This window comes from Podarcis filfolensis (assembly GCF_964270895.1).
Source record: "Podarcis filfolensis genome assembly, chromosome: 1".
NCBI classification, from domain to species: domain Eukaryota; kingdom Metazoa; phylum Chordata; class Lepidosauria; order Squamata; family Lacertidae; genus Podarcis; species Podarcis filfolensis.
This window is the reverse complement of record NC_139604.1, coordinates 115,140,398-115,166,909: the sequence shown is the minus strand read 5'-3', so window position 1 is coordinate 115,166,909 and position 26,512 is coordinate 115,140,398. Positions and strand designations below refer to the sequence as shown.

At 41.1% G+C, this 26,512-nt stretch overlaps 1 protein-coding gene and 1 long non-coding RNA gene across 2 annotated transcripts in view; one reads left to right on the top strand and one right to left on the bottom strand.

Annotated features, from left to right (window-relative positions):
• The window catches only part of LOC310766217, a 195,960-nt gene that overhangs the window by 163,845 nt on the left and 5,603 nt on the right, over positions 1–26,512 (top strand). The gene's annotated exons all lie outside the window — the stretch shown is intronic.
• On the bottom strand, positions 11,238–25,013 carry LOC310763773 (cytochrome P450 2C19-like). The gene is made up of 9 exons (XM_083616427.1): positions 24,815–25,013; positions 23,103–23,265; positions 22,125–22,274; positions 15,743–15,903; positions 13,992–14,168; positions 13,492–13,633; positions 12,415–12,602; positions 11,813–11,954; positions 11,238–11,471 (listed from the first exon to the last, which is right to left on the bottom strand). The coding sequence occupies exons 1-9, from the start codon at positions 24,995–24,997 to the stop codon at positions 11,290–11,292; spliced, it is 1,488 nt and encodes a 495-aa protein (XP_083472553.1). The 5' UTR covers positions 24,998–25,013; the 3' UTR covers positions 11,238–11,289.

The window sequence follows — 26,512 nt, the reverse complement described above, 5'->3', positions numbered from 1 at the left end:
AGCGCTGACTTCTTCCTTTGAAATTTGGACTAAAAGTAACAACCCGTGAGCATTATGGAAATTGGATACTAAAAATCACCTTTTTTGATTCGGCACGAGCGGGGAAGGCGCAAAGAGGAAGTCCGTCTCCCCCTTTTGTAAACATTTTAAAGCAAGGACTAGATAACTAAGGTTGAAAAGAACATCTTCTTTGTGGGAAGTCAAAAGTAACTAATTTCACGTTTTGGCAGTATAAGTGAATGTGCTGGAGGATAAGAATTAATTCTGAAAGTGGATTGTTACCCCTCCCCCAGGACCCGGGAGCGATCCGCGAGGGAGCCTGTTGGAGAGATTTAAAAGACTTCGACAGCTGTCAAATTAGCTGTCAAAGCTGAGAGGGGGGAAAAAGAGAGAGAACTTTGTTTCTATTGCCTCGGCTGGTCACATTTGTTACATTTAGGTAACAAATTGTCGAAAATCAAGGAAAATAAAGGACTTTTGGATTTACAACTGGAAGGAATACTAAGTAACCAGTACTCCCCTAGAGGGGGCTCTGGGACATTACAGAATGGCTGTAAGTGGAAAAATACAGACGGCACTTGAGAAGATCTTTCGTAGCCTGGGAAAACTGCATGAACAAAGCATTGTTTTGTCTAAAAATGTCATAATATTGAATGAAAAAGCAAGCAAACCTGTGGAAATTGGAAGGGACTTGACTCAAGTCTCTGTACCAGAACAAAAAGACTGTGCCCTTGAACTAAAAACTCTTGCAGCTGAACAAGAAAAGGAATTTGAGAAATTTGAAGAAGCTACATATTACAACTTAGAGGGAAAGGAAGGAGGAGCTATAATGCAGCAGAGGATTAAAGAAAGAAGCAAAAAACAAGATCTGGATTACAATCATAAATATGGAGACCTGGCAGGCCAGAGGCCTGTAAAGATGGACTTAAAGGGAAAGACAAATTTGACCAAAGTGGAAGCAGGAGTTTCTGGGACATTTGGACTTAAAAGAAGTAAAAAACAAGATTTGGATTACAATTTTAAATATGGTGGCCTGGCAGGAAGAAGTATGGACCTTATGGGGACAGAGCTTCTCCGAGATCTGGTGTTTAACACAAAGGACTATCAAAAAAACCGGCAGAGAGGAAAGGAGAGAGACTTAAGGGCCTCGGATGTGAGATCACCAGGCTGATACCAGATGGATTGATGGACAGTGGTTGGAGATTGAAACCGGGAAAAGTGGGGAGTGGGGTTTTGGCTATCCAAAGGCGGTATAAATATATTCTTCTTTTTTTTTTTTCTTTTTTGTAAATAATCTGTTTTGCTATTTTAGATTAAAATGGGGAAATCGTGAAATGGAATTGGGGTCGACTTTAGAAAAAGGTATTAAGAATAAGATTTGATGTATTAAGATTGAGATTTATGTTAAAATTGGTTAAACAAAAAGGATTTAAATATAATAAGGTAAAATTTGGGGATAGGAACTTGTTGAACTAAAAATTGAATTGGAATACAAGAAGAGGAGATGTGGGGAAGTCAAGGAAACATGTTATTGAAAGGTATATGTTTGTTTTGGGTTGTTTTTTTGTGTGTGTGTTTTGTTTTTCCTTAAACTTTTTGAAAACTTCAATAAATATTTTATAAAAAAAAAATGAATTTTAGGTTTTTCTAGTTCTGCCTTATCTCCATCAGAGCCATATTGTCCCAGATCTGCTCTTGTATTTTGCTGACCTCAACCAAGTCCTCTTTTATTCTATCTGACTCTTTTCTATTTTCCTTAACTTCCTTCTGAGTTCGTTTTGCTAGGTCTTCTGTCGTTTTAGATCTAACTGTTAAGTCTTTGATTTTACTTGACAATTCCCCCACCACTCCCTCTATTGTTGTATCCAGGGTTTCCTGCACTTCCACCAATTTTTTCTCCATGTATTGTTCATTTTGTTTGAATTCTTCCTTTATTTTCAACCAAAGAATATCTAAATCTTTAATTTCATCCTGTTTTGACTGTCTTCGGTCACCTGGAGTTCCTCCAATTCCCCCCCCCATTTTTTCCTGACATTTTTATACAAATAAATCAATATTAAGTTATTTCACCACTGGGGGGGGTAGTTACACCAGAGAGCTGGAAATCATGTTTGTAAGAAATTGTGATTTAGATAATGGCCTCTAGGGGTCTTTCTTTCCCTTTTCCTCACATTGACTTAAAGTTCTTATCTTAACCAAACACTTTGAAATTCACCCCTTTGCACCTATATCAACTCTATGACAACTATATATCAAATATTATTCTGAAGAGAGGGGGAGAGAGATAGGGAATAGTACACATCAAAGATATATAAACATTGTCCCAAATTGTATCACAGTTTAAATGTCACCTTCCCAACTCAGTCCAAAATGTTTATTTCATCATAAAAAGCCCATCTAACAATAACTCAAATACTGTTTAGTTTGAGGGTCCTCTTCTGTCCTCTGCTGTCCTCTTCTTTTCTTCCACCTCTTATAAACTCAGTCCAACTTAAAAGTCCAAATAAAAGTCCAAGCAAGTCCATATAAGTCCATAAATCCAAATATAACTGTAATCAGCTCAGGGAGTTGGAACATAAACTTCTAGCCACTTGGTGGCTTAATCCTCAAAAAATATACATATAAATATAGGATATTCCCCCAGTTAGTCTTCTTTCCTCCTTTCGTACTCCAGGGGGGATGAGGATAGTCACAGTTTAATTTCAAGCCTCTGCTATATCCATTAAATCCAGGGGAAATAAGGAAAATAAGGAACAAAGATACTTCTAACTGCTCCACTTTCCCTTGTCAGTCCCTTACGCTGTTGCAGACCTCCCCCCTTAGCTTTATACAGGGGTCTACACAAAGTAACCAAGTCTCTGGATTGAGGTTTGATCACGTTACTGTTTCTCCGACCAAGTCATCAAGTCTTCTCAGAGAAGAAGGAGATACCAAGTTCTTTTTAAGCTCTGTCCCTCTTCCAACGTTTTAAAATGATACTTGCCTCAGCGCGTTACTTCTGAGATCTTTCAGCTTACACTTACTCAGCAGGAAACTTTCACTTCCGTCTTGTTCTCATGTCTTTGTTCTCTGCGCCATCTTTGACACTGCAGCAGGGACGGACTCCCTTTTTACATCTCTCAGCTGACCAAATTCCTTGAATTCCTTACGGTAGTCAGTTTTTAAACGTGTCGTATTTCTAGGAATTCAGTTTCCTCGTGGAAGTTTAGCACTTTCCATCAGAAGCTTGAGACTGCACAGCACGGTGTCCAAGGTGCTTCCCCTTTCGCGCCCGCAGCTCTATCCTGTCCCCGGATTTTTATTTAAAACCTGAGAAACAGGAGAGCACGCCTGGGCGCCCCTGGGTGCTCCACCCCCAAGGTATCCCCCTTGAGGTTTTGAGGCCCGTAGAGTCTTTATGGACCCCTAAAAAAACCCCGCACTGCTCAGAATTAAGAGAGCGGTCGTTCCGCGCTTCTCTTTGATGTCCGTGCTAGACCGGAAGTCCCTGTGTTTTGAGTCAATCTCCTGTCAGTGCAGATCAAAGAAGTTCAGCCCATTCTAGCCACAGCTGGGACACTTTATGGCTGCTCTGCAGAGAGAGGCCAACTCAGTTCACCAGAGTTCAGATTGCATAAACCTCGGGTTACAGATGCTTCAGGTTACAGACACTTCAGGTTACAGACTCCACTAACCTAGAAGTAGTACCTTGGGTTAAGAACTTTGCTTCAGGATGAAAACAGAAATCGCACGGCAGTGGTGAGAGGCCCCATTAGGTAAAGTGGTACCACAGGTTAAGAACAGTTTCAGGTTAAGAACGGACCTCCAGAATGAATTAAGTACTTAACCTGATGTACCACTGTACATTATTAATAATACTAATACTATGTTGTTGTTGTTGCCACCCATTCTGCATCTGAGGAAGTATGCCCTACAAATAAATACAGTTAAGTCTTTAAATTGCCACAGACCTTCTCCTATTTTTATATACAACTTAGATAAAAAGAAGCAATGGGGAGGTGCGGAGACTGGGGACTGTTTGATTTTGTTGTAAAATTCCATAAATAAATAACAAAAAGTTGTTTGCATTGCTAATTAAAAGTAAAATGTTGCGTTTCTGCTGTCTGGATGTCATTTGCTAAAACCAAATGTGTTTTAAAAATTGAACCTATACAGCAGAAATATGCACCACTGTGTTCAATGGTGCTTACTCCCAGCCATGCACAGAACTGCAGTCATGTGCCATAAATTTAATTGTGTGATTTTATTAGTAATTTGTTTTAAATGTCTGTGTTTTTAAGGTGTATGGATTTTTTAAAGCAATGTGTTAGAAAAGCAAGATATTTTAATCCCGGTGGCCCGACTCTGGATTTTATTATGGTTCTGGTATTGATGCACTACACAGTTAGTAATGGCCGCAAATCAGCTCTGCAAAGGATACAGTGTGGACAGAATTACATTGGAAATTAAAGTAACCTTTTGGACTGAAAATTTGATACTAAGATACTGGGATTTTATCAGGACTTTATTTGTTATAAAGTTGCAATAAGAAGTTGGAACTGTGACCCCTAGAGGTGACTATGTTGCAATGACATTCTAGTCAATAAGCACTGCTGTGGAAAATTTTCTTTTTTCTCAAAACAAACTCTCCAAGCGTGGGACCGACCTTGGGAGGGTATGTGAGTGTTATGGCAGATGATAAAAAAACAGAGTTGACACAGGAAAAAACTACCAGGTCTGGTAGACAATACAAGACTGATACTACAAGAAGGCCTTCAATAGCTGGTGCAGCGGGCACAGTAGGAGCTGCTGCCCCACAGGTAAAACCAAAAGTTATGTCAACTGATGACCTTTTGGCCCAAGCGTTGGGCAAGATTGATGCAACTTTGGAGAAATTGGCTAATAAGGTGGAAGAGACAAATAGACAAGTAGCTGAGGCTTCAGCAAAAATTGATTTGAATACTTCAAGTATCAATGAATTAGGAAAAAAGGTGAACTCCAATACACAGTCTATTGAAAAACTACTGGAGGAATCGGCCTCAACTAGAAAGTTGGCTGAAGAGGCTAAGGAAATTGCAACTGCTGCTCAGGAAAAGATTCCACCAGTATATAAAAAGTTAGAAGAGCATGACTTGACACTGTCTATGATAGCTCTACAAAGAAAGGAGAGGAATTTAAGAATCAGAGGCGTGCCAGAAAGTGAGAAAGACAATCTGGCAGAATTTCTCACAAAGGAATTGACACAATTTTGGCAAAAGGACCTGGGGGAAGAAGAATTTAAGATAGTGAGTGCATTTAGACTTGGCAGAAGACAAGGAAAGAACAAAGCAAGAGATTGTTTGATTACTTTAAAAACAAAGGAAGAAAGAGATAAAATTTTGAACTTACATTATCAAAGAACCTTGGAAATTGAGGACACCTTTGTGGAAATCTTCAAAGATATACCTAAACATATTTTGGAGGTAAGGGCCTACTACAGAGATCTGGCTGGCTTGTTGAGAAAAAAAAAATAATCTTCAGGTGGGAATTCCCCCAAGGTCTGTCTTTTAAATATAGAGGAAAGAAAATAAGAATAAGGACAGTAAACGACAAGGACAAGTTTCTGAAAGACCATGAAGAGGACCTACAGAAGGAAGTGGAATCTGGTGAGGACCCATCGGTATCAGGAAAAGGACTTTTGGAGATAGCAAATCTATTATCTAGACGCCACGGCCCAGGGAGAGACAAGCCACCGACAGAAGAAGAACAACAACTTGGTCAGTGGGAGGGAAAATTAATTAACTAATCATGTCTCTGCAACTTCTAAGTTGGAATTGGACTGAATTCCCCTAGAAAGAGAAAAGGTGTTTTCCATATATTAAAAAAAGAACAATTGGACTTGATTTGTTTACAGGAAACACATGTAACGAGACTACACAGGAAAATACTTGTCAATAAAAGATTAGGGCAAGAGTTTATTTCGTCTGACAAAGTTAAAAAGAGAGGAGTGGTGATATATGCAAAGGAGAAATTTTTACCGAAATTTATCCTCAAAGATGAACAAGGAAGGTATTTGGCATTTGAAATTCAGTTTCAAGGAGAGAAATTTTTGATAGTTGGCGTTTATGCACCAAATGAGGGGAAGTCGGAATTTTTCAAGAAGTTGCATGAGACTCTTATGGACTTTATGGACTACAATATAATCCTGATGGGGGACATGAATGGAGTTGTATCTACTAATATGGACAAGGCGCAAAAACAGGTAGTCACCAAAGATGGTAGACTACCAAAAACTTTATTTGAAATGACTGACAACATGGACTTGATTGATATTTGGAGAACTAAGAACCCTCTGGAGAGAGAGGGAACATTTTTCTCTGAAGCCAAGATGACATGGACCAGAATTGACCAAATTTGGATTACTAGAGGAATGGCACCAAAGATAAAAAAAGTGGAGATCTGCCCTAAAACTTGCTCTGACCATAATGCTGTAAAGATGGAGATGAAGCAAATAACAACCGGCACCTTCAGATGGAGGATGAATGACACCTTATTTAGAGATGAAGAAGTATACAACAAGGCCCAAAAGACTTTAAGAGACTATTTTGAATTAAATTTGCCAACAAATGTGGAAAAAGGAGTAATTTGGGATGCAAGTAAAGCTGTGATGAGAGGGTTTTTGATACAACAGAATGCATTAAAAAAGAGAAGGCAAAATGAGAAAAAAGATAAAATTTTGGAGAAAATTAAAGAAGGTGAGAAAAAATTGAGAGCTAAGCCGAAGTCACAAGAGATTCTGAGAGAAATAAAGATCTATCAAACGCAATATATGGAATTGATGAATCAGGAAATAGAATGGAAAATTAAACAAATGAGACAGAGGACATTTGAATCGGCGGACAAATGTGGGAAATTACTGGCTTGGCAACTGAAAAAAAGACAAAAATTAAATACAATTACAAACCTGGAAGTAGAAGGAAAAGACATAAACAATCCAAATGAGATCAGAAATTGTTTCCAGAAGTACTTCAAGCAATTATATGCACAAGGGCCACAGAATGAAAGGGACATCGATGGATTTTTGAAAACAAATGGATTACAAAAAATTTCACAGGAAAGTAAAATACTGTTGAACTGTAAAATAACAGATCAGGAGATAGAAGGCGCCATTTTAAATATGCAATTGGGCAAATCTCCGGGACCGGATGGATTGACTTCCAGATACTATAGATCTTTGAAGGACTGGATAATTCAACCTCCGAAGGAAGTCTGCAATGAGATCTTGGAAGGGAAAAGGGCACCAGAATCGTGGAAAGAGGCCTACATTACACTTATACCGAAAACAGAGACTGAAAAGACTCAACTTAAAAACTACCGTCCCATATCCTTATTAAATGTGGATTACAAAATTTTTGCTGATATTTTGGCCAAGAGATTGAAAAGAGTATTGATTGAAGAGATACATAAGGACCAAGCGGGCTTTCTGCCGGGAAGACATATATCTGATAACTTGAGGAATGTAATTGACATCTTGGAAAAGTTAGATGTGAACATAAATACTAAAGCTGTTTTGATATTTGTGGACGTGGTGAAAGCCTTTGACAACATTTCTTGGAGTTTTATGAAAAAGAACTTACAGGGTATGGGGGTAGGCCAAGGTTTTGAAAATGGTATAAGTGCAATATACTCTGAACAAAAGGCTAAATTAATTGTAAATAATGTGGTTACGGAACAATTTAAGATAGAAAATGGGACACGACAAGGGTGCCCAATTTCCCCTTTACTTTTTATATCGGTCCTGGAGGTTTTGCTGAATATGATTAGAAGGGACCGGTTGGTTAAAGGCATACAGGTCGGAGCCAAACAGTATAAATTGAGAGCATTTGCAGATGACCTAGTTTTGACGTTACAGGAGCCAGAATCTAGTACCAAAAGAGTTTTAGAATTAATTCAAGAATTTGGTCAGGTGGCAGGATTTAAACTGAACAAGTCCAAAACTAAGGTTTTAGAGAAAAATTTGACATTGTTTGAAAAAGAGAAATTTCAGAATGAAACAGGTTTGACTGTGGTGAAGAAAGTGAAATATTTGGGGATTAATATGACAGCTAAAAATGGGAATTTATTTAAAAATAATTATGAGAAATGCTGGTTAGAAGTGAAAAAAGATTTTGAAATATGGTCAAATTTGAAGCTTTCCTTGATGGGTCGAATTGCAGCTATAAAGATGAATGTATTGCCTAAAATGTTATTTTTGTTTCAAACATTGCAAATTGTGGACAAGATGGATTGTTTTAAGAAGTGGCAGAAAGACATTTCTAAATTTGTCTGGCAGGGCAAGAAGCCCAGGATAAAATATAAGATTTTAACTGATGCAAAAGAAAGGGGTGGTTTTGCCCTGCCAGACTTCAAACTTTACTATGAATCAGCAGCATTCTGCTGGTTGAAAGACTGGCTGCTTCTCGAAAACACACACATTTTGGACTTAGAAGGTTTTAACAACGTTTTTGGATGGCATGCATATTTGTGGTATGACAAGGTTAAAGCACATAAAGCATTTAAAAATCACATTGTTAGGAGATCTTTGTTTAATGTCTGGCTCATATATAAGGATTTACTGGAAAATAAGACCCCAAGGTGGTTGTCACCAATGGAAGCGAAAGCCCAGAAAAAGCTCAATATGGAGGCCAAATGGCCGAAATATTGGGAAATTTTGGAACAAGAAGGAGACAGATTGAAATTGCAGAGCTTTGAGAAACTAAAAAACAAAGTGTGAGACTGGCTTCATTATTTTCAGATAATGGAGGCTTACAATTTGGACAAGAAAATTGGCTTCCAGGTGGAAAAATCTAAACTAGAAACAGAAGTGCTAGAACCTAAAACTAAGATTATGTCAAAAATGTATAACTTGCTGCTGAAATGGAATACACAGGATGAAACGGTTAAGTCAGCTATGATTAAATGGGCACAAGATGTTGGACATAACATTATGTTTGCTGACTGGGAACAGTTATGGACCACCGGTATGAAATTTACGGCATGTAATGCCTTAAGAGAGAATATTATGAAAATGATATACAGGTGGTACATGACACCAGTCAAGCTTGCAAAAATATATCATTTGCCTGATAATAAATGTTGGAAATGTAAAGAGACTGAAGGTACATTCTTTCACCTTTGGTGGACGTGCCCAAAGATTAAGGCTTTCTGGGAAATGATTTATAATGAAATGAAAAAGGTATTTAAGTATACCTTCTTGAAGAAACCAGAGGCCTTTCTCTTGGGCATAGTCGGCCATTTGGTGCCAAAGAAGGACAGAACTTTCTTTATGTATGCTACAACGGCAGCAAGAATACTTATAGCAAAGCACTGGAAGACGCAAGATCTACCCACTCTGGAAGAATGGCAGATGAAGTTGATTGACTGTATGGGACTGGCAGAAATGACCGGCAGAATCCGCGACCAGGGAGAAGAGTCAGCAGAAGAAGATTGGAAGAAATTTAAGGACTATTTACAGAAATATTGCAAAATTAATGAACTTTGAAAGATGCTGGATTGAATTTATGTGGTCTCTAGCTGGGATTAATATTGTTTAAGTTATTAAAAAAAAAAAGTTGATTGAAAAAAAAAGGTGTTAGTTAAAAGGAATGTTAAGAGATTAGGATTTGCTGGATTAACAATTTGAACTAGAAAACAAGAAGGGGAGGTATGAGGAAGTCAAAGAAACATGTTATTGAAAAATTGATATTGAAATTGATTTGTTTTTAATATTTTTCCTTTTCTTTTTCTTTTTGTGTTTGTATAAAATTGGAAAAATTGAATAAATATTTATATATAAAAAAAGGAATGGCCGCAAATGTTGCTGGGAACTGCAAATGGGGAGGAGAGCACTGTAGTGCTCAGTTGCTCCTTGAGGGCTTCTCATAGGCATCTGGTTGGCCACAGGGAGAACAGGATGCTGAATAAAATAATAAAATTGCTGTACTTGCATAATCATTACAAGTGACAGTTTTCAGTTTGTCATAGTATTATTTATTTAGCTCTGGGAGGGTGAAGGACATCTATAAAGCCATTCCATTTCACAAACAGGTAAAAAAATGCATACATCTGGATGTGCTCTTATTCTCCAGAAGAAGTGGAGCAGTAGTTTTCTATGCTAGTGAAACCAGCACACTTCTCCAAACTTTGGTTTGGAGAAGACTTTCAGGAGTTTCAAAGGGACAGAGGACATTCATTTCAAGTCCCGAATTCTTCTCCAGTTTGAATTAAAATGCAAATCAGAGACAAGTTCCTTCCTCTTGCCCCTTCCATTCAGTGCAATGGAGAAACATTACTTCATTACTTTGAATAGGAGCATAATTGAGAGGGTGGAGAAACCCAAAACAAAAATTCTGAAGACAGAAGAGGAAGGCCATTCTTCCTTGGTTAACTTCATAGGTGGACTTCCCCTCACCAATTTTGCCCATGCTGCCTCTGAATTTGTACTAGGGAAACATTTTTCTGTTACACTGAATGGGAACAGGGTTGAAGGAAGGCTGAGAGGAAAGAAATTCTGACAATTCTTTGAAAGTTCTCCCTCTCCAACTCCTCCTGGAGATTTTCAGTCCTCGCTTGGAGAATAGTCAGTGAAATGACCTTCTTTATTTTGCCACCCACAAAGTAAGTGGATTACAGATTGGCATGAATAGATGCTCATGTTAGAATATCTACAATTAGCAAAACTGACGGGATCAGTTAGAGGAATATCAAAACAAAAAACAACTGGAGAACGGATAATATTTAAGAATTATCTAAAACTTTATTGTACAAATAACTCCATATTAGCAGAAATTGAGTGATATTTGTAAAGAAATAAATCAAAGGAATCTATACAAAACAGAAAGAAATGATATTATACAATGTAAACCTGTGTAAAAAAGAATGTTATATCAAATAGTATAAAGAGAATGATGGGAAGGATCGTGCCGATGAGTACTTTTACTATGTAAATAACTCTGTCTTCTTTTTTTGATTTCTTTGTTTCTGATCTTTGTTACTTCTTTATTTTTTATTATAAATTTTCTATTTTATATAATTTTCTTTTTTTACCTGTTAAGAGATAGTACATAATGTCTGTATAGACATGCAATTTTTTTAATCAATAAAGAGATGAATTTTTTAAAAAAATGTCTACTATGTGCAATAGTCTCTAGCAAGATCCCCAAAGTAACAGTTCCACAACTAGTCAGGTAAAAAGACTCCACACATGAGGAGATATTTTGTTACGGATTTTTTGAACAAAGATTTGCCAGGCTGCAACTTTCCCACATGTGCAGCCCTCCTGAGGCAGGCTTTTCATCGAGGGACAATGCAGAGCTGATAGGGCCGAGGGAAGTTGCTTATGCCACTCAACACCGGTGTCAGATCGATGTCCTTGGGGTCAATGATGGACTTCAGAGTGAAGTTCTGTAATATGGTGGTCAAGAACAAGAAGATCTCCATACGGGCCAGACCTTCCCCCGCACATATCCGTTTCCCTGCAAAGGAAACTCAAAATGTAAGATGCATAACAACCACTTTGGCTGTTACAGAGAAAATAACAATCATGCCAAAGGAGCAAAGGTGCTGCTCCAGAACAGCTCCTGGGAGAGTCACTCTTTCCACCATTTCTTTTGCTTCAGCTGGCCACAGGAAAGGTACAAGGAGTTCTGATGGACCCAGAAGCCTCTGCCCCTCCCTCACAAACTGGCAGCCCTTCCAGTTTAGGCTGCAGGAGGAAGGAGGTTCCCCCTCATTGCCCCGACACCAGCCGATTAGGGAGACTGGAAAGACCTGAGCTGGCCAAGACTGCAGCCTACTGAGGAAGCAGAGCTCTTACCTGCTGAGAAAGGCATGAAATAGTCGCTGTTCCTGAAGGTGCCATCTTTGTGCAAGAAATGTCCTGGGTCAAATTCTTTGGGGTTTGGAAATTCTTTGCTGTCATGTAGCACAGACGTCAGAATAGGATATATGGTAGTGCCCTGCAGAGAGTGCAAAGAAATGGGCTGGATGGCCATGACACCCAAAGGAATGGTGTGGGAAGGCACTAACAGGAAGGAAGGTACTTTGTTGATACAGAAGAAGAATGGAGCAGCTTCAGAAGGCAATAGGGTGTTTCAAATGTAGCCCAGGCTTCAAGATGCCCAGCTACGCTTTAGGAGTTGAGCTAAACTACTTCCCTTGCTTGTACATAAGAAGAGAAGAAAAGCTCTGCTGGATCAGTCCAGTGGCCCCATCTGGTCCAGCATCCTGTTTTCATGGTGTCCAACCAAACGCCCATGGGAAGCCCTTCAACATAATCTAAACAAGACAGCACTCTCAATTCCTGTGGTTTCCACCCACTGGTATTCAGAAGCATGCTGCCTCTCACCATGGAGGTAGAATATAGCCATCATGGCTAGCAGCCTCCTATTACTACTTAGAGCCTTGAAAAGAGCTGACCTTTGGAATGACATATTGTCTGAACGGTGTGTCTTTGAGTACTGCATGTGGAGCGCTCAGTGGGACAAGAGAGATGAACCTCTGGATCTCATGGATGACAGCATCTGTGTAAGGCATTTCCCCACGATCTGCCATGCAAGGACTTCGTGATCGGCCAATAACTCGGTCAATTTCTTCATGCACTTTCTCTGTAATGGGAAGAATGAGGTTTAACACCACTGCAGGAAACATTACAGAAGAAATTGAAACTCAGTGGGAATGGTTGCAAGGCCCTGCACATTTTGGAGCTTTCAATTGTTTTCTGATTCCTACTTTCTACTAACTCGTCACCACAGGCAAGTTATTGTAGCTCACCTTCAGCAATCCATCTGTAAACAGGAGCCCAGCGGGACAAAAGCTTTAGGGATGTTACAGGAGTAAGTGATGGTCCAGCTTAGAGAGATTCCTATTGGAGGCACTGTCCTGCAGTGATTCTGATCCTTCCTGAGGGCCCTTTGGCCCCTGGCCCTTGTGTTGTGCCTTTGTCTAAAGCAGTGGTGTCCAAACGTTTTTCAAAGAGGGCCAGATTGGATGAAGTAAAGGGGCCGACCAAAGGGCCAACCAAAGTCATGGACCTTTTTTTAGGATTTTACCCCAGGAAATAAACTGCCACTGGGGCAGCAGGCCGGATTAGGTCCCCAAAATGTACTTTGGACATGCTTGGTCTAAAGGATCTGCACTGGCTGCCAGTACAATACTGAGCCAAATTCAAGTTGTTACTGTTTGCATATAAATCCTAGGGTTTGCAATTTGGTCAGCTATAAGAGATCATCCACACTGCTGTTTTTTGCTGGGATTTCTAGGCACGGGTCTGTGGTTACTAGGCACGGATCTGAGCATTTTGTCCACACACACCCCCACTGTTGTCTCCAGGAAAGCCTTCTGTCTACTGCTGATGTCAGTCAGCGATGATTAACATTCAGCTATGAACAGTGGGTTTTCCTGGGGAAAGTGGCAGAACAACCACCTCTTGGACCTGTGACACATAAATCTGGGAAAGAACTAGAATAATAAGTACTAATAACGCATCTGTTTTACCTTGTATCTCTGGGTATTTGAGGAGGATCAGGAACCCGTATCGCATTGTGGTGCTGCTGGTCTCTGTTCCAGCCCCAAACAAGTCAACTGTGCTTATGGTCAAGTTTTCAATGGTGAAATGGGATGCACTATTACCTTTTTCCTGCAGAAACACACAACACAGTCAGTGGAGTCAACTCAATTGTTCTGAGTACAACATAACAAGAATTTAACTGTGCCACTGGGACCAGCTCCCTTCCCAAGACACATCTTATCTCAAGTCTTTTTATAGCTCGTTCCTCTGGACATTCCTTGCCCAGAGGGCTAATCATTAGAAAGAACTTCCCACTTACTGCAGGAACAGGTCAGCAATGGGAAATGAATCTACTCCAATGGGGTGTGGGCAGGAATCTCTTTCCTTGGCATTCCCCACAAGAAGCTGGATGGAAGTCTGCTGGTTGGGAAGCTTCAGGAGTGGCAGGAGAACCCACTTGGAGAGTTCTGTGAGTTTGCATGATTACCTGATCCATTTTCATAAGGAAGCAGTCGATAAAATCCCGAGGTGAGCTGGGGTCCAGAGTGGGCTTGTGTTCTTCAACCTCCTCCAAAACAAACTCTCTGAGTGCCAAGTTGTTTTTCAGCAGTTTGCAGTGGGGCCCAGGGATGCATTTCATCAAAGAAGGAAAGAGGTTGTAGAGCTAGAAGAAACACAAGAGACCCATTGGCACCAACCTCAGTCAGGGTTTGTCCACACTCGGGCTTCAGTATAACATTGGCCACTGTTGCCTTGTGTGCATTTCAACTCTGTGGTCCACACACCAGCATTTTCACTGCCAATGCCTCCCAAATCTATGTAGATGTTCCCCATCTGCATTACTGGGTGGTGCTTCATTGAGTGTACTGCATTGTATTATCTTCCCTTCCCCTCAATTAGTGCTTTCCTACCCTCTACCTAATGTTTGTTGAGGTCATATTCAGATTTTTTTTTTTAATTTCACCTATGTGTACCTTTAGAAAAATCAGAAAAATCATGCAACATTCCCCCCACCCCCGCTGCCAAAACCGCAACAGCTGGGTAGGAAGCTGTCTTATATTATTATTATTATTTTATTATTATCATTTATTGAATTTATACCCACAGGTCTCAGGACGGTTCACAGACTAAAATCAAAATATAAAACCACAAAATGCATAATCAAAATAAGAACAACAACCCAATTACCCCCCCCAAAAAAACTCCACATGTTAAAAGTTATATACTGAGTGAGACCATTGTTCTCTCAAGGTCAGTACTGCCTATGGAGCTGCTCTGCTGGGTATCATTCAGGAGTCCCATTCCTAACTAGGGATGCTACTAGGAATTGACTCTGGGACCCTATATAAATAAGCCAAATGGTGTAAAGCTGAACTATGGGGTTACATACATATCTCTGAATCTAGTCCCATCTGCTCCTCCTGATGAAACCAGGCTGTGTACACATCGCTGGCTAAAAATGTAGCAAGGCAGGATAGATATGGATTGTGGCTAACATCATGTATTCAGTTACAGATAGGTAGCCGTGTTGGTCTGCCATAGCCAAAAAAAAAAAAAAAAAAATTCCTTCCAGTAGCACCTTAAAGACCAACTAAGTTAGTTCTTGGTATGAGCTTTCGTGTGCATGCACACTTCTAAAGATATCTGAAGAAGTGTGCATGCACACGAAAGCTCATACCAAGAACTAACTTAGTTGGTCTTTAAGGTGCTACTGGAAGGAAAAATTTTTTTTTGTTTTGATCATGTATTCACACCTTCTCAAACCAGTAGTGGAAGCACACTGGATGCAGAGGCAATGGCAGTGTATATACATCCCAAGTGATTAGTTCCAGTTATAAACTTGAGCCTGTGGGTTTTACTGGTTAAGCTTTACTTCCTACTCCACTGGGCTGCTGTTAAGTCAAACCTTGGTTACTAGACCCAGGTGCATTGTGTGCCTTGACTGGATCTCCCCATTAAAAACATAAGAACATAAGAAGAGCCTATTGAATCAGGCCAGTGGCCCATCGTGCTGTCACAGTGGCTAACCAGTTACCCGTGGCAAGCCTGCAACTAGGACATTAACAGAAATATTAAGAGGCAGAGGCAGTATGGGCCATGAGAAGCCTGGAAGAAAGATATTTAAACAGCAGGAAAGTGGCCACACCCAGAGGCAGTATCTACATAAAATAAATATTCCACATGCAAGTAAACTTTAGACTTTGTGGAAAAGAATGCATTTAACCAGATGGCACCTACCTGTCCCCAAGGAGAGCTAAAAACCTGAAAGTTTTCATTTACTAAGCTTAGCATGGATAGCAACTTCTTGTCATTATAATCGTATCGTTTCCCAAAGATAATTGCACAAATGACATTGGAGATGGCGCAACTGAGTGAGAAGGTTGGATCCAAGGGCTTCTCTGGAAGAACAAGAAAAAAATAATTTATTTTTTTTATAATAATATTTATTAACATTTCAAGAAATTACAAACATAAGAAAGAAAATAATAAAACAAAAAATTACAAAAAACTGAAAAATTAAAAATTAAAAACAAATCAATTTTTCCATAACTTATCTTTCATTTACTTGTTTCCTTGACTTCCTCACACCTCCCTTTTTTGTATTCTAGTTCAATTAGATAATTCAGCAAATCCTTTCCATCTTTGTTTTTATCTTAATCATTTATCTTAATATGTTGTGCCTTTACATTCTCACCTGTTAACAACCATATTTACATACTCCTTTATAACATTACTGCTAACACCACATAACTTCATTCCAGCATCCTTCTAAAATTCCTTAATTTTGCAATGTTTCTGTAGGTAGTCTTTAAACTTCTTCCAACCTTCTTCTACCGATTCTTCTCCCTGGTCTCGGATTCTGCCAGTCATTTCCGGCAATTCCATGTAGTCCATCACCTTCATCTGCCATTCTTCCTTGGTGGGTAAATCTTGTGTCTTCCAATACTTTGCGATGAGTATTCTTGCTGCTGCTGTAGCGTACATAAAGAAAGTTCTGTCCTTCTTTAGCACCAATTGGCCAACCATGCCCAGGAGAAAGGCCTCTGGTTTCTTCAAAAAGGTATATTTAAATACCTTCTTCATTTCATTATAGATCATCTCCCAGAAAGCCTTAATGTCGGAGCCAGCCGTCACAAATGGTGCACAGCATAGAAAAAAGACACAGTGAGACAGCAGTATTTTCATGGATGGAGGGCAGCTCCTTCGACTTCTCTCCTGTCCGGTATGTTTTATTACCCTTTGTTCTCTCCTCTCTCCTGTCGCATGGCCGTTTGCCAATGTCTCACGTTACCTACATCCCGTCATGGCTTTTACCCACCCATCACCATATAGGGTCATCACTGCCCAGAGGAAACACAACTCCATTAAAAGTCAATACATTCCAATACATTGTAAAGCTTGGAGTGCTGGTCACGAGGTCAGGGGGCCCTGCAATATTAGAAGCCTCTGGTATGGCTCTGCATGACTCCCACATGCCCTCTTTCTTTATTTTATTAATCAGAGTCATAAATGTCAGTACCAATACGGTTATATCGAGTGCGATAAGCGACTCTTGTGAGACTGGAAGCGGGCCGCAGACTGGAGAACCATGCAGTACATATAGAAATTAAAGAAGGAATACATTGTATACAGCAACACAAAATAATGCAAATAACTACTATAATGATCACTAAAATCAATAAATGTCGAAGCCAACTTCCATCTGGAAGCCAAGAATATAAGAATTCTGATTCCAAGCTGCATGGTAGGCTTCCTTTCTAGTTTATTAGCCATGCACTGGTGTCACTCCTATAGCACTGAGATTGGTCACTGTATGTTCCTGTAAGAGAACAAGAGCTATTAAAAGTGAATTTCAATGTATATTGACAGTTTGGATATATGTCCCATGATTCTTTCCCCTCTTTAATTTGAAAACAAATGGGGGCAGGCTCATGGAGGGTCAAGTGTACTGGAGGCCAAAAAGATTGCTTAGGGGATATAATATTTGTAAATCGAAAAAATCCGTTGACAGGCACACCATGAAGCATTATGCCTGAATGACTGGCAAAAGGGGGCATGTGCATACACAGCCAGCATCTAGAAGCATTCAATAAACTGGTAAACATAATCATATCTTGTACAAAAATATTATCCCTCCATATCTTATGATAATTTTCTCCCCTAAAAGTCTTATTCAATAACGCTGTTCTTATAGTTCGAGAATGGCTGAGCCGTGGATGCTGCCAGCCAGAGTAGGATTCTGATGACAGCGGCTTACCAGCTGATAAGGTGAAATATGGTGGTTTCAACTGGACTGGGTCGTCTGCTTCTCTTCCTTGTATAACGGTGCAGCAAAGGATGGCAAGGCAGATGGTGAGGAAGGCAAACACTGCCAGATGCAGCACGTGTGCAGCACCTCTAGGTGGCGCATGCGGAAAGGTTTCAATGCTTCATCCACAAAATGTTGACAAAGTGTAGGGGAGTTCCGCATGCCTTGAGGCAGAACAACCCACTGATATCGCTGGGTGGGCTGCGAATTGTTATATACTGGCAATGTAAAAGCAAACCGTTCCCTGTCTGCTGGAGCCAGTGGGATAGAAAAAAAACAGTCCTTTAAATCAATCACAGCCAACTGATATTCTCGTGGGAGCATATTTGGATTTGGCATGCCAGGTTGTAAAGTTCCCATTGGCTGTATCTGTTGGTTAATTTTCCTCATATCCTGCAAAAGACGCCATCGGCCTGATTTTTTCTTAATAACAAAAATTGGGGAGTTCCAGGGAGATGAGGACGGTTCAATGTGGCCAAGGGTCAATTGTTCAGAAATAAGCTGGGCCGCCGCTGCTAGTTTTTCTTTTGGTAAAGGCCACTGTTCTACCCATACTGGGGTAGTGGTGATCCTGGTTTGTCACACTGGAAACATGTTGTATCGGTGGCTACAGGCTGGTTTTTATTTAAGGCTGCCGCTAACAGATGAGCTGCTGTACCTACAGACTGACTAATGCGAAGCATAGCTGCTGTGTCTGTGGCAGGATTGTGTATTATTGGTCGCAATGCAACCTTACAATCCTCTTTGGCATTTTCAAAGGCCAATTGTTTGATAATTATTTGTTTGGCTTCAGGATTTTCAATTTGGCGACTCACTGCTGTAAGCAGCCTGTCCATGAAGGAGGAATATGATTCTCTTGCCTCTTGCCTGATCGACCCCCATCTAGACTGAACACTGGTGGGCTCTGGGATTTTTCTCATTGCTTGTTTAGCAGCAAGAGCAGTGTCCCTTAATAAGATTTGCAGCAGTGTGGCTTGTACTGAAGCCTGAGCGAAGGGACCACGCCCCATCATGGCATCTAGGACGTCTGCAAGGGTAATATTTGGATTATTCCCTCTGATTTGTTGCAACAAAGCCGGGGCATAAACATGGCAGGCAGTTTCCCATTCATGGGCAAACAATACACCTGCTGATGGGGGTAACACTGTACGTGCCAAAAGCTTGATGTCATCTGGAACCAAAAGCTGGGCTAATGTGGCTTCCAAAAGAGCCTGTGTAAATGGGGCTTGAAGTCCGTTTGTCCGGACTGACGATTGCAGCTCTTTCAAGATTTTAAATTCAAAAGGTTGGTGCTGGGCTTGAGTTCCTGCTGGAGCACCAGCAGGGGGCACAATGACGGGAAATGCCACAGTATCCTGAATTAAGGAACAGGCAAGGACTGCACGTTGAAAAGGGGTAGCTGGTTCTGCCGCTGAAAGAGTAGGGTCATTTCCAGCCAGACCACGGTATTTTTGCAGGATTGGGTCCTCTGGTGAGGAAGTGTAGTCCGGAGGTTTGGGGTCTGGGGCTGCTGGCAAGGCGAGGGCTGGAACAGGCGGCATCACAGCAGGCTGGATTAAAGAAGCCGGGGGTGATGTTGGCAATACAGCCATGGAGATATTTTTTGGAGTTAAAGAGCCCATGGCGTAACAAACCTTGCACCATGCATTTAGAATCCGAACACCAATGCTGGGGTGTCCATGAAAATGTGTTCCAATCTTATCCCAATGTTTTAATTCCCAAGTTCCATCTGCAGGAAACCAGGGGCAATGCTCATCGATGGCCAGAATGAGCTGTATCAAATCACCCTCAGGAACTTCCAATTTGTTGGAGGAGAGGAGAAATTTTAAGTCTTTTAAAAATTTCTGTTGGGGAGTAGACAAAGAGCTGCCAATTTTTCAAAAATCAAGATAAAAGGGATCGACTCACCAGGGATCCGAAGATGATTCAGTGCTTGCAACCCTTGCCGGACGTAGTGAGTCGGTGATCAAGAAGCCTCACACTGTTTCCTTTGAAGTCAGCCTCACACTGTCTTCTTTAGTTAGCCTCTTCTTTTAAGTTTGCCTCTTCTTTTAAGTTAGCCTCTTCTTTTAAGTTTGCCTCTTCTTTTAAGTTAGCCTCACACGGGGCACCACTTGTCGGAGCCAGCCGTCACAAATGGTGCACAGCATAGAAAAAAGACACAGTGAGACAGCAGTATTTTCATGGATGGAGGGCAGCTCCTTCGACTTCTCTCCTGTCCGGTATTTTTTATTACCCTTTGTGCTCTCCTCTCTCCTGTCGCATGGCCGTTTGCCAATGTCTCACGTTACCTACATCCCGTCATGGCTTTTACCCACCCATCACCATATAGGGTCATCACTGCCCAGAGGAAACACAACTCCATTAAAAGTCAATACATTCCAATACATTGTAAAGCTTGGAGTGCTGGTCACGAGGTCAGGGGGCCCTGCAATATTAGAAGCCTCTGGTATGGCTCTGCATGACTCCCACACCTTAATCCTTGGGCACGTCCACCAAAGATGAAAGAATGTACCTTCATTGTCTTTACATTTCCAACATTTGTTGACTGGTGTCATGTACCACCTGTATATCATTTTCATAATATTCTCTCTTAAGGCATTACATGCCATAAATTTCATACCTGTGGTCCATAACTGTTCCCAGTCAGCCAACATGATGTTATGTCCAACATCTTGTGCCCATTTAATCATAGCAGATTTCACCGTTTCATCCTGAGTGTTCCATTTCAACAGCAAGTTACACATTCTTGATAAAATCTTAGTTTTGGGATCTAACAGTTCTGTTTCCAATTTTGATTTTTCCACCTGGAAGCCAATTTTCTTGTCCAAATTGTAAGCCTCCATTATTTGATAATAATGAAGCCAATCTCGCACTTTGTCTTTTAGTTTCTCAAAGCTCTGCAATTTCAATTTGTCTCCCTCTTGTTCCAAAATTTCCCAATATTTCGGCCATTTGGCCTCCATATTGAGCTTTTTCTGAGCCTTCGCTTCCATCGGTGACAACCACCTTGGGGTTTTATTTTCAAGCAAGTCTTTATATCTTGTCCAAACATTAAACAATGCTTTCCTGACAATATGGTTTTTAAATGCTTTATGTGCTTTGACCTTATCATACCACAAATATGCATGCCACCCAAATACATTGTTGAAACCTTCCAAGTCCAAAATGTCTGTGTTTTCAAGAAGCAGCCATTCTCTCAGCCAGCAAAATGCGGCTGATTCATAGTAAAGTTTAAGGTCTGGCAGGGCAAATCCACCTCTTTCTTTTGCATCAGTTAGTATTTTAAATTTTATTCTGGGTTTCTTGCCCTGCCAGACGAATCTAGAAATATCTTTCTGCCACTTCTTGAAACAATCCATTTTATCCAAAATTTGCAGTGTTTGAAACAAAAACAAAATTCTTGGCAATACATTCATTTTTATCACAGCGATTTAGGATATAACATAGGACTTTCGGGTTGGCGCCTCTGGCAATTGCGGAGCTCCTCCGATCGGGAGGAACTTGCTCCGTGAAAAGCAGGGTCTAACCGCCACGGCGAAGGCGGAGACCCATAGAAATCACAGGCGGGAGAAGCCTGTGAACTTGGGATTCGGCTGGCACCTCTTGCGCCTCCCCTACTCGTGGGGAAACCCTGTGTTGGGGATCCAGAGCGACGTGGGGTGAGTGGCGCGGTGCTTTGAATCGACTGCTTCTTTCACAGGTTTTAGGCAATAATCTAGTCTGGAATTTCTGAGTTGTCATTTCCTGGCTCCTGGCCTCAGTGGTCAGACAGGGAGCTGCCTTTCTCACAACAATTCTGGAGGCACGGGCATCTTCAGTGGCTATGAGTGGTTTCTTCCAAGGACTTTCCAAGGCGCTTTCTTCCAGATTCAGTCAATATATCCTTAGATAGGAAAGAGTGACCACAGTGGTGCAGGCCTTGGTGAAGTCTAGACTAAAACTAGGGAATCTAAAGCACTTCAGATGCTGCTAGACTCTAACTTCTGGACCACTGTTGACTGTTGGGGCTGAAAGCAGCTGGAATTCAACAATATCTGCGGAGCACTCTTGCAGTTGATAGAGAAGCAGCAGCCGGGCTTTAGATGGAACTGGTCTGTGTCAGCATATTACACCCCTGCTGAAAGCTATGCATTGTTTGCCAGTACATTGACAAGGTAAGTTCAGTGCATTACTGGTGTGTATGAAGCCCTCAGTGACCTAGGACCAGGTGGTGGTTAATAATCTGTTGTAATATACCCCAGAATCTGTTGTGATGTTTAAGGGGGCTGCTTGATAAGCCTATGTCGATGAAGGGCAGTGGCTACCCACCCTGCGTGTCCTGGAACTTTTCTAGCAGGAACTGTGCTTCCTCCTGGATCCTCTCCTCAATACTTTTCTTTCCCATGCCAAAGTTGCGCAGGGTGGTAAGGATAAAACGTCGGAGCTGCTTCCACATCTCCCCATTGCTGAATATAATTCCTGGAAAGCAGAAGAGCAAATGGGCATGAAGGAGATGGATGGACTGAAAGGGAGAGCAGAAGAAGCAGGTTGGAAGAGCAGGAGGCTCTTATTCTTGGCTCCAGACCACCTGGAGACTTGGTACTTTGGTGCCTCCTTATTCCATAATCAGTAGCTGGCCAGTCTTCTGATACATGCCCTTACTGTAAAATATATGTGTTTAATGTGCATAAAATCCTATGTTTGTGTGTGTTGTGTATGAAACGTAGTGGAGGTTTGCATTTGCAGAATGTCCATTTTTGCAGCTAAAGCTTAAAAAGAGGTTTCAATGATTTGATATTTATGTTAACTGATAATTCATCTCTTGGAGTCTGGGTCTCTCTCTGAAGCTGCCAGTATAATTAAGAAGCAATAGTTCTTGGACTTTATTAACCAGAAAGAACTTAAAGAAAACTGGACTACATTGCTAGTTGTTTAAGTGAAATGTGTTGATTTGTATTTATTTGTTTTCTTGATAACAAATTTATAGATAGTTTGCAGTAACTTTGAAACACTTACTGCCCACACCAGAATTACCCCAGACCATTATTTTTAAAGGCTAGAGACTCATTCAATCCTTCTTTAATTTTTGGTGCTTGCTCTAAACCAGAGGCGGAGCTAGCTGCTCCAGCATATATATAGCTATGCCATTAAAAGGCTGCTAATTATCTATTGCTACTGTCCAGTGGGAACATTAATTAGGAATGTTTATCTCAAGATGCAATGACTTGCCTTTGCAACCTTTCTTGCTTTATTTTCATGAATAGAGGGATTTTCCTGTGCCTCCATTGGTCAACCAGCATAAAATACCTAATCCCTTGCTGACATCATCAGCTAATGGCAGGCGTCCCCTAGCAGCAAATTCATCTCCACGGTCGATCAGTGCTTCTTTCACTGCATCATAGCCATGCAGCACCACAACCCGTTCTGTTCCAAAATACACTGTGAACACAGAGCCATACTTCTCACCAAGCTGGAAAAAAGATAGAGAAGGACACACATCTAGGTGGGTTTGAGGATTAGGAGAGAGTCATATAGCTGATGTAGAGCCCCGCTGCCCCCAGACTCACCATGGGCATCTGAACCACTGACTCTTAATAACATACAGAAGAGTTCTGCAGCTAGATCAGGCCGAAGGCCAACTAGTCCACAACTGTTATCACAGTGGCCAACACAGTTCTTCTGGGAAGCTTAAAAACAAGACCTGAGTGCAATAGCACGCTCCCCTCCTGCAGGTCCCTGGAACTGGTGGAGGTTCAGCATCATCACTAGCAGCTATGGGTAGCTTTATCTTCAATGAATTTTGTCTTAACAAAATTCCACAGTGAATTCCACAGTTTCAATATGCACTGTATGAGGAACTACTATCTTGCATGTGTTGTAAATCTTCCAACACTCAGCTTTAATTGAAGACTCCAAGTTTTAGCATTACAGACCCTTCAAGTGTCCCTATTTTCCAGGGACATCCCTGATTTAGAGAAGCCATCCCAGTTTGATCACAGAATGTCCTTAGGCTGTCCCTATTTTCATTGGAGAAATGTTGGAGGGTATAGAGTTATCTGACCCCCTTTGAAGGCAATCCTGAATAGGGAAGTGTTTTTTTGTTTAATTTCTAATGTTTTCATTACGTTTTTATATATGTTGGAAGCTGTCCAGAGTGGCTGGGGCAACCCAGTAAGGTGTGTGGGCTATAGTAAAATTATCATTATGGAATGGGATGTCCCTATTTTCACTGGAGAAATGTTGGAGCGTATGGCATTATGAGAGGGGGGTAAAAGTGTTTTCCCGTCTACTTTCTCTATACCGTGAATATGATTATACTGCTCTGTTATGTCTCCCTCACACTTATTTTTCTAAGGGAATTCTTAAAGTACCTTCCAACCAAGCACATTCTGGGGGAAATAAAGGAGCAGCTTTTCGAAATACAAGAAGACTATGAACTCCACACTGTCCAGCAGAGGCTAAAAATGTTCAGAGGGCAAAAATGGCCAAACCATCCATGTGCGGAGGGAGAATTGGACCCGCTCCCGCCCCCTGTCTCTAATATAGTATGAAAATTGCACTATTGCTTTTTAAAGTTACTCAGAAGGGGGCTTTATGCCTTTTATTTTAAGGATAAAACAATAAAATGCAATAAATCAACCCCCTTTGTGGAGTTGTGGGACCTGCTCAAAGTCCACCTCTTTTCTGAGGAGCCTTTGGGACAAGTCCCTGCTCCCCATCCCTGCTGATGTAGCCAAGCGCAAGTCCGTGCCACTGAAATCACAGCGATTCTGCTATTCTTTTCTTCTGGTCTGGATGCCTTCTCCCCCCCCCCCCTCTTTTGCTTCTCCTCTGTCAAAGTGCAGAGTCTGTTGCCTTATACTCTGCAAATGTGCCCTGCACACTGATGGTACCATCTATAAATAAACAAACTGACAATGGATTGTCCCCTTCCAAAAGAGTCAGATGAAAAGAGGCTTGCAAACAGGTAACGGTCATCAACAGACAGCTGTTGAGGAAGGTGCTCATCTTTGGCTTACCTCCTGGAGAACCTGGGCCAGGTTGTTGGTCTTCAGCTGCAGAGCGTTCCCTACGATGGGCAGTGGAGGTGGGCCAGGTGGCAGCTGCTTTGCATTCTCTGGCGTTCTGCTCCTGACTGCAAGGAAAACAAGGCAAGAGATGCATATGATCATCAAAATGGTCACTGTCCCTAGAGGCTCCATGGCACCAGCTAACAGTGACTGAAATGACTCCAGATGAATTAATTTGCTTTCCAATTTTATATACTCTGAGGAGGTCACATATACATGGATTTTCACCAATAGGAATTCTAGGTTTCTCTGAGTAAATGAGATTAGCCATTAAGTAGATCAGGTTGTATAATCAAGAAATGAACTTCTCTGAACTTCAGTCTGTATCCTTTTTCTTCATTGATTAGTAAGGCAATGATAACGGCATTACTGAGCACAAGGTCTGTGATGTAAGACAACCAGGGGTCAGGTTTTTTTTTGCCAAACATTGTAATGTAGCCTTGAGGCAAATGGTTCTGCTTCTAAGGTGCTTTCAGGACCAGGTTCCTGCAGGAGAGCTTCTTGTATAGTCTGAGTGCTTGGTTGGAGGTTTCTTGCACCTCAGATGCCCACAAATGTGAAATAAAATTGAAATAAACTTGAAGGCAGGTCCATAATGGAGCTCAGCCTTAGCACAAATACATCCCTGTTAGGAGAACTTGCAGCTTGGGTGAATTAGACTGAGAAGTTTACACACAGTTTCTGGATTTCTACAGCTTTATTCATGCAGGAACAAAATTATCTTGGCAAGAACGATTTACAGGATGAGTAGAGATAAAAAGAGAGAGCAATAGCAGGCATCTTATCAGGAGAGAACAACAAAATGCTTTTACAGGTGGAGTTAACTTAGAAAAAGACTACGAGCAAATGCTGGCTTGTTGCTACACAAACAGTCCTCTTGTGTGGTTTAAAGTAATAATGTTGATCCTTATAATTTATCAGCTTGCAGATGGAGACTCAGTTTCAATCGTTAAGCAGAAGTCAGTTATGGATTGGAGACCAGGACAGGGCCCTGTTTCGATGTATTCACCTTCATCAGCTGGATGTATCAAATATTACATGAAAATACATTTAAATTCTTACAGGGCCCTGTTTCGATGTATTCACATTCATCAGCTAGTATATTTAATAACAAGAACTCCAACTTATTAAACATTGTAATGTAGCCTTGTGGCAAATGGTTCTGCTTTTAAGGTTCCTGCAGGAGAGCTTCTTCTACACTCTGAGTGCTTGGTTGGATGTTTCTAGAAAGCATCTTAAAAAGCAGAGACATCACCTTGCCAACAAAAGTCCGTATAGTTAAAGCTATGGTTTTCCCAGTAGTGATCAAACTGATCCATTCTTAAGGAAATCAGCCCTGAGTTCTCACTGGAAGGACAGATCGTGAAGCTGAGGCTCCAATACATTGGCCACCTCATGAGAAGAGAAGACTCCCTGGAAAAGACCCTGATGTTGGGAAAGATGGCGGGCACAAGGAGAAAGGGGACGACAGAGGACGAGATGGTTGGATAGTGTTCTCGAAGCTACCAGCATGAGTTTGACTAAACTGCGGGAGGCAGTGGAAGACAGGGGTGCCTGGCGTGCTCTGGTCCACGGGGTCACGAAGAGTCGGACACGACTAAGTGACTAAACAACAACAACAACAAACAATGTATGCCAGACAGGTAA